Raw genomic sequence first — 13018 nt, 5'->3', positions numbered from 1 at the left:
CCTTCCTGATGATGTTTACTCTTTCTGAAGTAATTTCGGGACCCACTACTATACCACCAATGTCACAATTTTTCTTCAAACACGTTCTCATTCGAGCTTCCGCTTGTCCATCCACCAAATTGGACTCAGCTGAAGTTGGTCAAACCTTCGATGCCGTTCGACTTTCACTCTTCGCCCTGCTCTGGCTTACATTAGGTATCCCGTTGGTTACAACTACAGGTACACCATTAGACAGCATTGGTTTCTCATCTCACTACTACCGTTCGTTGCAAGCATGTATTTCTGTCCGATACGCAACCAGTACCTCCATCCACCTTCTCAACCCACGGTTACCAACTCTCATGAACGGCCCTCTCCTCCTCTAGAGCAGCTTTCTCCAGTAAGAGCTAGCAGTACTAGAGTACCTCACAACATCGTGATCGTACCACAGAGCCACTCTAGCGATGATGCCCTCTCAAAGATCGAAGCCTTGTTCGAGACCATTGTGGATGCTATCAGTGTCGGGAGTCCCATTACCATACCATATCGGCGGTCGACTAACGCGCAAGTATTTGACCCGACTGCCTCTGCCTCAAACCCAAGGGATGGGCGGCACATGGATTCCGTACGCTTTCCGGGACGCAACCCGCAAGAGCTCCGAAGATTTGGTCAGTCACTCCACCAAGTTGTTGTTGGCCAAGCTTCGCAGCACTGATTACATCAAATACAGAAGCCTTGTTCCGCATCATCGAGATTTCTCACGAAGCACTCCTGTCTGGAACTCTAGTTACAAAGAGGTCCGTAATCATTGAAGGTTGACTATATTTGTAATTTTGTCGCTGACTTCGACAGGAACATTTACTACCAAAACATGGAATTATTCAGGTCACAGAGCGTGGTGGACGAAATGGTGGACAATCTTGCATTCACACTTGGAGTGGGACGTAATGATTTGAATATTGTACGTATTCGACACTTTTCCGGTCAATCTCCTCCATTCATGATGCTCATGGTGTTTCAGGTCGCCACCGCAAAGGGCCTCGTTGCTGGCCAGGTAGAACTCATCATGCGTGGCGGTTCCAAGATCAATTGTGCCGAGTCTTCCGACAGTGTAAGCATTGCTGTCCGCCTAGCAGCTCTCTTAACTGACTATTTCAGGGTGTTTTGTTGCCATCAATCAGCGCAGTTGAGAAGATCGACTTTCAGTCCGTCAAATGGCTGCTGGTCATTGAAAAGGAGGCATGATTTCGTCCACCTGTGATATCCTTACCAAGACTCTTCCACTGACGTGTTTGAGCAGGCCACCTTTCGAACGCTCTCCGCTTCGCGCTACTACACAGTCTCTCGAGCAGGAAGTGGTATCCTGGTGACTGTAAGGCTATGTGACCTCTTTTATAGCAACAACGCTGACAACTACACACAGGGAAAGGGATATCCCGACCTTGCAACGCGAAAGTTCCTCGCCACCATCCACTCGGTTCGACCGCGTTTACTCATGTTTGCTCTGGTAGACTTCGATCCCCACGGGATCTCTGTTCTACGGACTTACCAATATAGCAGCCAACGTCTGGACCACGAGGAGCGCACCAAGGTGTTTGGATTAAGATGGCTTGGAATTCGCAGCAGCGATGTCCTCTCAAACACAGTGATGACGCAAGATTGCTCCGCCAACAGTCAGGGAAGTCAATCGAGCCAAGACCTCTCAAGTCAGGAATCAATAGCTTATTCTGTGGATGGTGAGTGTATCGTTAGGCAGGTACATGACTTACACTAACTTCTCAAACCACACAGCATTCGAAGATGAACGTCCGGCGAAGAGGCCGAGAAGTCGAAGAACGAAAAGCCACCCAAGCGACTACACAGCGCCACTCAATGAAAGGGACAGGGAGAAGGCCGTCAGCGTTTTGCGAGACATATGCGGTACGACGAGACTAGACGCTACAGAGCGGGAGCACAAGCTTGAACTGCAGAGAATGTTGATGCTCAACATCAAGGCAGAGATACAGGCGGTCGATGATTTCGGCGATATTACGAACTGGCTGGATGAACGACTGTTAGAACACAGCAGGGATGTGAACTCGCATTAATGGATATTCGGCATAGGTTTTGGGAACATGATCTTCAGACACATGACAAACGAGGGAAAAGCAATCTAGAGATGATGTATCTAAGAACAATGAGAATATCTCGAGAAAAAAAAAGAAAAAAAAAAAACCAGAAAAGAAAAAGAAAAAGGAAAATATTTACGCCCTTTTCTGGTGAATTTAGTTGACAGGTCAGTTGAACCCCTGATCTTTGTTCTTTTAGTGCACAATGCTCTACCAACTCAGCTAATGGGACAATGATTATTGAGTAAGGAGGGAAGGAAGCATTCGTACAAGATCGATAAACAACATAAGAGATATTAAACAGGCAAATTGAGACAATGCTCAATATCAAGGCGGAGATGCAAGCGGTTGGTGAGTTTGGCCATGTCAATAAATGGTTGGGTGAACTCGCATTAACAGTAGGGGCTGTTATCATTGCTCCAAGAGCTGCAGGTTGACAGAAACTATTTCTCATCTGGCGTGACCTCCCATGCCGCCTCCGATGCTGAGAAACATTCTTCAGATCAGTCCTAAGTAAGACTTGCTTAGACGCAGCTTCCTGGCTCTGAAACCCTGCTGAATATTCAGATTTATAAACTATCTAGGTCATGAAATTGGACTCATTACGTCACGAAGGGGAAGCATTCTTTTCCCCTTCAAAAGCAGTCGTCTCCCGTCAATGTGCTGAGTAAAACGGTAGCTAAAGGATCAAATCATCCTGGCAGAAATACGGAGATATTGGAGTTCGAACTCTGACACATGGCTCGCTCGAAATGCTCACGAACTCTTTTTGATTTGCTTCGAGTCGAAGCCTTGAAGCAAACAAATGAGTCAATACCGTATTTTCAAAAGCACAGCGTTTGTCACTCATCTGGATGGCTGCAACTAAGTCCAGTCTCTCTCTTGTGTTCCCATAATCTGAACAGTGCTCCAGCAAGATGTTTACAGATCCACCCATGACCGATACGTTGTCCTTCACGACATCGACGTTTTTGCGCTTGAGTCCACTGTGATATTTGACCTCCAGACTTCAAACAGTCTGTGTGGAAGACATTTCCCTAGCGCTTGATGCCGGCTTCGCCAACGTTGGTCGGAGTTGTAAAGACTCTCAGGAAAGTTTTCCATTTTCCTGGAAAGTTTGGACGCCTGCACTTCTGCCATATTAAGAATGTCATGTATTTTGTCGTTACGGTTTGCCCAGTTTGGTTGGACTCTTGCAAGCTTTTCCCTTGGACACCTCTGTTGGCAGTTGGTACGAGGGGAGCGTTTGGTTATCTTGTTTTGGGAAGACGGGAATGACGCCGACGAGAGATATTTTGCTGCAAATAACATGATTCAATGCGTGGGAAGGCCTTTACAGAAGGCCATTCACAATATCATTATGATCAACTGCTGAAGAGCCACTTGTAAGTAAGAGTGTTCCAAGAAACGAACGGACAATGCAGTGCATAAAATCTGCCGTGGTTGCTGGGCACTGCAGTGAATGGGGTAAAAGGGACAGATTTGGAAGGTGGAGCACAGTGTGCAGCTGTTGTATGTTGGACCGTGCACAATTTGGGCCAAAAAAGTTTACCCCTCCAAAAATTTTGCAGAGGCAACGACAGCAGGGTTTCTCTCATGTCAGTTGTTGATTTCAGTCTGCCAGTTGCCAGTACTCCCAACAATACCATTCCGTTAGGCTTCTCATTCGAACATTCCATTTGCTCGGCGATATCCAGCATCAGACATCCCTCAGTTTATTTAACCCAACCAAGTATATCTATAACCCTACTATCATCACCATCAACATGGCCCCCCAGTTGAACGAGGAGGAGATTGACGATCTCATCTATTTCGCCCGCGCGGGTGAGAAGGATGACTTGACCACCACGCTCACTGAACTTGCCGAGAGGGAGAAGGTTTCGGTCGCAGAGATTCTTGCAAGCGCAAAGGATGAGGGCAAGTCAACTTGCTTGCACATGGCGGCGGGCAACGGCCATTTGGGTATGTGATGAAGACCCTCCACTCATGCACATGTGAGAGTGTGGAATTTTCGAAACTAACATCATCGACCAGACATCGTCACCCTCATCCTCTCAGAGTTCACCTCCCGGCCAAAGGAGGAGAAGCAGGCGTACCTTGACGCCGCCAACGAGTACGGCAATACTGGTCTTCACTGGGCCGCTCTCGGCGGCCATCTCGACGTGATCAAGCTGCTTATGGCAGCTGGTGCGTCGCCGGCTCTGGCAAACGACAAGAACTATGTGCCCTTGGACCTGGCCAGCTTTGGCGAGAAGCACGACGTGGTGGATTACTTCCTCGAGCAGGCGGGTGGTCTTGAGGACAAGAACACAGCGGAAGGCCTCAAGGCCGCTGCTGAGGGTTTGAAGGTGGATGATGACGGAAATGTCGAGTTCAAGATGTCTGTTGGCGACACTTCCGAGGCTTCGGGTTCCGGGTCGGCGCAAAAATAGGAAATACGAAGAAGGACGGTTGTTGAGGAAACTTGAGGGTTCAGGTGTTGGATGATACCACATAAACACGATTCATGGCATTTGTTTTTCTGTCTTGTTAGGTGCATAAAATTGACGGGTATAAAACGGCAAAGGTATTATGGGCTTGGGATGACGAACCCAAGCGTTGAGATATCTCAGTGCTTACCATTTGATAAGACGGAATAGTAAGCGCAGAAAAAGCGCAGAAAGTCGTTTGGATCTCTCGGTCAAGATAGCTGGCGACCAAAGGGGGCACATGAGGCAAATACCGCATCATAGCATCAGTGTCCAGGTCTTACTGTGGCTGTATGGCTCACATATTTTCTGCTAGAGTGCGGCTCACATTGTTATGCAGTAGGTACGAAGGGGGCGACCGCCAACAGATTAATAAGAATTTGATAACTCACAAGGCTTTAGTCCGACATGAGAAGGATAGAGTTGGAGGTGTCGATATCAGTGGGTGTTTCGTCGTAACTACAGCTGTAGTAGAAATGATAAATAAAAAAAGAAAGAGTGTCAAAATACCTCTAAGACATTGTATGGTCTCGATTCGTTCAGCTTCCCACCTCCCAAATGAACCCCCACGCCCGGCCCAAGTGAAGTCAACCGCGGTGAGGAACGCCATTTGTGGGGCTTGCTATGGTAGTACAGTACCTCGCTGAACTTCTGAAGAGCAGGACAGCTGTTGAGGGCTGGAACAAAGTGGCCAAGCTGTGGTATTGGCTACAAGAAAAACTTAGTTTGAAGGTCCATTGCAAATAAACGAAAAGGACTAGTTTTTCATCAGTCCAGAGATACGTAAAGTGATGGGATTTTATCGGAATCAACCCTCAATCTCGAGAAGAGTAATTGCAATGAGAATGAAGAAGACTTCAGTTGACCACAGTCACCAGTGTGGGTACACAAACCCACTCTCCGCACAGCTGGATGTGGGCAAATGTGGGGTCAGTGACCCTGATCCCTGACCGTCAATTGGCCCCCGTCGTGGTCGCTTCTGGACGGTCCGGGGGAACCTCAAGTGTGGACAGCGTTGGGCAGGCTCAGCAGAGCAGGCACGAACAGAGAGTGGAGGTCGGGGTATCGCGATCGATACAGAGACGGCCAAGCGACCTCGAGGCGTTGCGGTGCTTCTTTCTTTCAGTTGGAACTGCCAGGTTCAGATATTTCCATCCTCAGTCCCTGCTGCCAGCCATCTCCTTCAGCGCGGCGGTTAGGTAGTTGTGTGGTGGATGTGCAGTGGTGCAATGAGACCTCCTCTTGCAGCGCAGCAGCAGTTGGATTCGGCACTCACTTAGTTTATACCCCACGCGGCCGACAATCCCCAATCCCGATGTGGAGGGCGAGTGAAAGATTCGTTCCCGTCCAAACAGCTCTCGAGTCCCGTCGTCGTCTCTTCCGTGTGTTCTCCTCCACCCTTTTCCACCGAGTCGTCCACTTTGTCCTCCGTTCCACAATCACACGCCCGTCTCCACCACGGAAGCCATACGACGTCCGATTTCCGTCATGACCAAGAGCAGCCGTCTCAATTGCTAGCAAACGACTTATGCATACAGTAATGAGCATGCATTCTTAGCTGTACTTCGCGATTGCGCATGTAGTGGGTGACACCTCACCTCGCCCAGCCAAACATGCCGGTTCAGCAACCACAACTCCCGCTCCCCGACGGCCCCGGCCCTCATGCCATGGGAACCGCCACCGGCACCGTCCTCCCTTCTTCTACCTCCGTCACCTCACCACCCCCCGGTCCGGCGTATAAGCGCGCAAGCCGCAAAGGCGCGACTAAGCGATTTGCCTGTAACTATGAGGACTGCAACAAGGTGTATTCCAGGGCAGAGCATCTCCAACGCCATCAGCTCAACCATGATCCCAAGGAGATATACCGATGCGATTTTTCCGGCTGCGAACAGCAATTCGTTCGTGCTGATCTCCTGTCACGCCATCGAAAACGGCATTCGGCCTCTTACGTTCCAAGAAACCGCGTACCTAGCTTCAGCACCCCTAAGGACCATCATGACCTGCCCACTCCAGGCCAATCAACCTCCTCTCAGGGCCAGACGCCCGCCTCGTCCACTTCTCACCAGGTAGCCATCGAGTCTCGCTCCATCTTCCAAGGTGCCCCCCATGATGCTGCCATCCTTCTCATTCCTGATTCCCGCTCGCAACAACCGCAATCGCAACACCAGGTTCTGCCGTCTCTGCAGCATCTCCAGTCCCACCATCAGCAGCATCAACAACAGGGGCACCATTCACACCATCAGGGCTCGTCAGCCATGGACCAGCATGCAAGCCCCCACTGGACATCTCCAACAAGCAACATATCTTCTGCCCATGCTCTTCCGCCAAAGAACGGGTTTTTCCAACAAAATGTAAACCACGGCCATTTAGCCGGCCAACAGCCGCCCCTTCTACCATATAACCCCAATGTTGACTTTCCCAGCGAGGACCTGGCCAGAGAGAACTTCGCCGTCTGGCTGTTCAACCCGCAAGACTATAACTGTGATCTCAGCGTCTCCCATCTCCCGTTTCTCGATGGTGGACTAGAGTCAGCATTGAACAACAACATTCATTACGATTATGACTCCATCACCAGCGGTCGCTCTCAGGTCGATAGTACCCCCACGCGGGTCACCGAGTCCGATAGCGATTTCATCACCGAGGCCCGGCTCCAGGAACTATCCAGCCTGTTCTTCGCATATAATGCGAAGCAGTTGAGATGCAGGCCCAATAGCCTGCGCATCACAGAGGTTGTTGACAAGAGTGGCTGTGGAACTATGCCGGTCCTAAATCTCGATATGACGCGCGACTGCTTACAAGAGTATTGGGACCATGTGTCGGCTCGCCTCCCCATTGTTCACCAACCCACCTTCTCTTACAATAAGTGCTCGGTGTACCTCCTCCTAGTCATGATTGCGCTAGGCGCTGCGTCGCTTCGCATGAGAAACTGTGGCGACTGCTACACCCACTACGACGTCGTTGCTGACATAATCGTCCTCGGTGTGCGGTTGGATATACTGGGCACGGAAGAAGCAATTCCGCCTATAGCACTATGGGTTGCGCAGGCGTTAGTCTTGCTCGAGTTCTACGAGAAGCTCTACTCGTCCAGACTCCTACACGAACGAGCCCAAACCTACCACCCAGTCACTCTCAACCTTCTACGTCGAGGAAGTCCACTCATCGGCCGCTCAGGTAGCGAATCGCCTCCGGAACCAACCGGCTCAGCAGATTATAACGGCAACAGCACTCAAAGTGTCACGAACCTGGACTCCCGGACTTGGTGGTCTCGATGGGCGCAAACAGAGTCAATGCATCGCGTTGTCTTTGCCGCATTCATGCTGGATATCACTCATGCAGCAATGTTTGGCCATAAAGCCGACATGGTGCCATATGAGATACAGCTACCACTACCATGCGATGATAATCTGTGGTCGGCTTCGAATCCCGACAATGTCCGCCAGCTCGATCAAAACCTCCGAATGTATGGCGTCAAGCCAGTATCGTTCCTCGAGGGGCTAAAACTCGCAATTCACGGCAAAGAAGTCATGACCCATTCATTTGGCCGCATGATCATCATGTCAGGTCTCCTCAGTGTCGGTTGGCATCTTCGACGCAAAGAAACACACAATCTGATGGATCTTACAAGGATTCCCAACAGCAAAAGTGATAGCTGGAAGATGACTCTGCTGAGCGCCTTTGATCAATGGAAGGCCTACTTCGACAAAGCTCAGGGGTCTCTAGGAGGGTCAAACATGGTTGATCCCATTGTACCCTATGCCGGTTCAAACGGCCCGATACAGAGTGCCGCAGTGCTCTATCATTTGGCACAGTTCAGTTTGTTTGCAGACATCTTGGACTGCCAGATCCTTGCCGGCGCAAAACGTCTCTTGGGCAAGAAAATATCAGATCAAGCCTACCTCAAAGTCGTGCCCAAAATGAAGGCCTGGGCAAGCATGCCAGGTACTCGTCATGCGATTCTTCATGCCTACAAGGTCCTCCATTGTATCCTTGTTGACCCACGCGGAAACAAGGGCGAGCAGAATTGGCAAAACAAAGGCCACGGGCTTCCACCGATGACTATGCAACCATACTCTTGCCGTAACGAGCCTGATCCGCACCGGCCATGGATCATGTATTACGCTGCCCTAAGCATCTGGGCCTTTGTCCGTGCGTCTACACTTACTAGTGCTGCGCCCGTCTCGAGTATTACTTCTCGCTCCAGGAAACCCGAGCAAGTCAACTTCAATCGCGTTGCCGCTTATCTCTCCAAAGTCGCAGCTCTGTCCGAGTTGCCGGAATCCGCCGCAGCTGGCCTCAAGGATGGGTTGCCTGAATTGCTTGACGTCCTGTGCTCAGTCCTCTACGAAGCCAACTCGGAACTTCTCAGAGAAGCATGTGAGCGGCTCACATGCTGCAAAGATATTCTTACCTCAGAGCAGTGATGGTGTTATACAAAGGGGCAAACATTTACTGCACTTAAGTGGAACGGGGCACATGGCACATTCGGAAGACAGTGTATGTATGCTTCATTTCTATAATGTGATTGGCGGTAAACCGAAGCAGTGATCTAACCATCTATGAAGTTTAGAATCTTTCGACACACCAATGTGCATATAGGAGAGCTCAGTTGCACCAGCTAGCTGGTTACTGAAAATCCCTCGTGAATCCATGCCGGATAACCATCGACTGCGTTTGGCCGTGTCCATATCAATCACAGCTTGAAGTATCCCCTCCACAGCTTCCGCAAAATGCCCTCAGGATCCCACTTCATTGCGACTTGCTTGAGTTTGGCGTGATTGTCCGCTCCATAACTCTCGAACACGCTTTGTCTGTTACCGGCGTAGTTGGCGTAGACAAAGCCATGACTCAAGCCCCTGCTCTTAGCAAGGTCGTTGATTTTACCAATCACTTCCTCGGAGCTCCTCTCCATCAAGTCGTCAAGCGCGCTATCTGCCCACTGTGCCGCCACCTGGATCAGCATCAGGGGGCCATCGCTCTGCTTCAAACCCAGCGCATTGCCGCCGTTTATCTCCATAGCCTCCAGCACGTTGAGTGGGATAGCTTGGTACGCCAAGTAGGGAGTCACCGCAGTGCCATTTGCGACCGCTACAAGTTTCTCGACATGGTCCTGCCAGAGAGGCACGATTTCGATGAGAAGGGAAGGATCAGTAGCTTTGATTGTCGTATCCCACCATGTCTGGCGGGAACCGTACGGAACGTCAATCGCACGAGATATGGTCGACACGTTGTCGATGGATTTTGACTTCGTGATGGTTGGCAGGGACTCAAAAGGCACGAATACTTCAGGGACAGTGTCATGGGCACTGTCCGCTGTGTTCGGCAAGTCTGCGTGGAACAGGTCGCTAATTACAGCGTAACCACCCAGCATATCCATATGCGTCAAGACCATATAGCTGTGGGCCTTGTTGTCGATCGGCATGCCGTTGACAGTCAGATTCTGATACGCGGCAATAGCGGAGGCGTTGGCTGCGCCAGGGATTATGAGACTGCTGTGCCATATGTTGCCGCCTGGTTGCTCGTACGCTCCCATATCGAATCTGGTTACGATTCCAAAACTGGAGCCGCCCCCGCCGCGCAACGCCCAAAACAGATCCTCATTCTCAGTGGGAGAAGCATTGACGATGAGTCCGGAAGCGAGAACGACCTCGTAATTGCGCACGTTGTCGCATGCCCAACCGTACATTCCAGAAAAGAACGATATACCTCCACCGAGAATCAGACCGCTGACCCCCACGTCAGCCACACGGCCACCCGCAACGACAAGCCCCAGCGTATCGAGGGCCTCGGAAACGTTGATCCATCTGTTTCCAGCGCCAATCGACACCGTTTTACGATCCGATGACACGTTGAGGGTGGTGAGATACATCAGGTCGACGGTGACGCCGCCATCAGAGTTGGAACCGCCTGCGAAAGCAGTGTGACCGCCACCCTTGACGGAGAACTGAGTGTTCAGTGAGGCAAGTACCTTCATGGTCGCCGCAACTTCGAGCGTATTCTCAGGCGCCACGAAGCAGGCGGGTGCGATGTTGTCGGTCTGCCGGTTGGACCAGTAGTGGTTCTCTCGGGCATATGTGGGTGAGTCGGGATAGTTAACGCGCCCATGAGGGAGAGCAAGATCGATGGCTCTGCACTGGGTGAGGATAATGTCAGTATGGATTCAGATTGCAATAAGATGTTGGGGTCTTACTGCTACGTCGGATGACGGAGACAACAGAGTGCAGCACCCTGCGGTCGCAAGGGAAAGGGCACCAAGCAAAATCTTGCTAAAGCTTGAGAACAGCATGTTGAGGGTTGGGGGTGGTGGTTCTCAGCCTTCCATGAGTGGATGAGAGAATGAAAGATAGTAGTAACTACGCAGGTCGAGGGCTGGGGTTTTTGTAGCTGGAAATAACGTTCCACGAGGGAAGGAATCTCTCCCCATCTGCATACTTGCTTCCATCCAAGTTTGAATCATGCAGTTTGATAGCATTCATGGCGGATATGGGATGGAAAGCTTGCCGAAACCGGCAGACATGTGTGAGAATCAGGAGTGGGCACCGGGAGGTCTAGGGGCAGCCATCAAGACTTATGTCCAGAATTTCTTACCATCACCTTCAACACTCCGATTTACTCCCCGTTCACCGACCCGACTAGCTCCTACCCTTGCATGTTCCAAATTCGGGGCGATTCCTCTCCCCCTCGCCCGTTTCTTGTCATCACTCCATCCCAAAAATCCATGGGTCTCGCACTAGGCTGACGCCATTCAAGAAGATACCGATCAAACCCGCAAGCGCACAAGTCAGATCACTGCCCAATTACCTACATTTGTTGTCGGTTTTAGCTATCAAGAGGCGAAGAAGCTAGCGTCTAATATCCCAAATGGTCGGGTCCATTGGCATTAAACGGCGCAGGTGTCAAAGCTGGCTGTCAATGCTGTGCACTACGCAAGCTGGTGGGGTTAGCCAGGGCTGTTCCACGAATCAATCTTTTACATGCGACCTAAAACACAGGTGAAGATGCGGGACTAACTGTACTATCGGGAGTCACTATCAAAATATCCATTGTTCGAAATAGGAATGTCGATGAAACTCCAGGACCATGAACTACTACCTTGTTGTTGCGCTCGGATAAGAGACCGGAGAAGTGACGGTGTTACGTTCCCCTCATACCATTATCACCAAGTGCCATTGAGGGTTCAATAGTGTCATGATGAAACACATTTCTCTGCAAGTAGCCTTCCAAGGATTGTAATTTGTTGGACACGACACATATCACTACGATCCTTGTTATACGAACAACGTGGAAGCTAAGTTAGTAAACACTTGAAGCCGTGTCCCGGCCGGGAGTCCGAGATGCCCGGTGATAGATCCACCACTTAAGGTCGGGGACGGTGTGTTTCCCGAGGAGGAAGTGAATGAACTACATAGAGAAATGGAGCTAACTACTGTAATGGGTACGTACCTGTATATGATAGACATACATAAACACACCGTGCACTTTTCCGCCACTTATACAACGCTCTTCCTCTGTACCCTTCAATCTCCAACCAATGCCAAAACCCGGCGCAAGAGCCGAGGAACCGTTGTGGTGGCTCGTCCCAGACGAAATATATTGATGAGACCAACCACCAACAGGTTGGGGAAACCAATTCGCTACCGCTCGTCAGGGAGGGAAGGAAAAAAAGGAAAAAAAAAAATTGAAAAAAAATTGCCTCGTTGCGAGACAGTCATAGGGATTAAACGACGATTCCAAAAGACATCTTCCAGAGTCCCATCTGGATATTTCTTTTCAGGAATTTCCTAGAACTCAAGATCAGAGGTGTTACCAAGACGCTTGGATGCGTACCTAGTAGGAGTCTGCCCAAGGTATAATTTGAAGGTCTCAACTATTTTTTCGAGAATGAGGGTAGGTTTTGGGTTTCTGATGATTGCACCAGCACGACACCTTGCATACACAGTGCGACCAGCTAGAATACTTGCTCGGGGACAGCAGCACGTGGAAGAGAGAGAGGGTGACTGAATGATGGGAAGTGTCTCTTCCGACTTCTGCCGGACTGTCAGCTGTATTTGCACTTGACCGCTTGCTACATAGTTATCTCGACTGTTCGGATATCGAGCTATCCGGTGGGAAATTCCATTGGAAGAAAGAGTTCAATTGAAACTATGTATTGAAGTTAATTGGGTTTCCGAGACTCGTCGCAACCAAAGTAGAGTTGCCCGTTAGGTCAGGTCCCCATCTAGGTAGGCTTGGCAGCTGTCGATGCATCATCACCTTCAACAGTTTCCATATTACACTAAAATGGTTGAATTAACAAGGTCCAAACTCCTCACGCTCAGCTTCGCTCCCGAGAACGGCATGATAAGGTAATCCCAAAGGATATAACGAATCTGCGTCATATCTGTACGGTTGAACCGCGGGTAAGCGACGAAGTCGTCCTGTCCGCTGCCCCTAAGACTACCTCTATGGACCTCGCCGGTTTCGATG

At 50.3% G+C, this 13018-nt stretch overlaps 4 protein-coding genes across 4 annotated transcripts; 3 read left to right on the top strand and 1 right to left on the bottom strand.

Moving 5' to 3' along the window:
- Positions 1–274: 274 nt before the first annotated feature.
- NEUTE1DRAFT_98113 (uncharacterized protein) lies at positions 275–2066 on the top strand (the record flags this gene model as incomplete). Its single annotated transcript, XM_009849819.1, has 6 exons — positions 275–647; positions 710–776; positions 832–940; positions 1001–1090; positions 1280–1735; positions 1797–2066. 6 exons carry the CDS (start codon positions 275–277, stop codon positions 2064–2066), a joined length of 1365 nt encoding a protein of 454 aa, XP_009848121.1.
- Positions 2067–3827: 1761 nt separating this feature from the next.
- Positions 3828–4645, top strand: NEUTE1DRAFT_144278 (uncharacterized protein; the record flags this gene model as incomplete). The annotated part of the gene is made up of 2 exons (XM_009849818.1): positions 3828–4049; positions 4122–4645. 2 exons carry the CDS (start codon positions 3854–3856, stop codon positions 4517–4519), a joined length of 594 nt encoding a protein of 197 aa, XP_009848120.1.
- A 1577-nt stretch (positions 4646–6222) lies between these two features.
- NEUTE1DRAFT_76594 (uncharacterized protein) lies at positions 6223–8976 on the top strand (the record flags this gene model as incomplete). The annotated part of the gene is made up of 2 exons (XM_009849817.1): positions 6223–6749; positions 6828–8976. The coding sequence occupies 2 exons, from the start codon at positions 6223–6225 to the stop codon at positions 8974–8976; spliced, it is 2676 nt and encodes an 891-aa protein (XP_009848119.1).
- Positions 8977–9245: 269 nt separating this feature from the next.
- NEUTE1DRAFT_127719 (uncharacterized protein) lies at positions 9246–10979 on the bottom strand (the record flags this gene model as incomplete). The annotated part of the gene is made up of 2 exons (XM_009849816.1): positions 9246–10685; positions 10743–10979. 2 exons carry the CDS (start codon positions 10836–10838, stop codon positions 9246–9248), a joined length of 1536 nt encoding a protein of 511 aa, XP_009848118.1.
- Between the last annotated feature and the right edge of the window lie 2039 nt (positions 10980–13018).

This window comes from Neurospora tetrasperma, assembly GCF_000213175.1.
Source record: "Neurospora tetrasperma FGSC 2508 unplaced genomic scaffold NEUTE1scaffold_1, whole genome shotgun sequence".
Taxonomy (NCBI): Eukaryota; Fungi; Ascomycota; class Sordariomycetes; order Sordariales; family Sordariaceae; genus Neurospora; species Neurospora tetrasperma.
The sequence above is the reverse complement of the archived record's forward strand: the minus strand, read 5'-3'. Positions and strand labels throughout refer to the sequence as shown.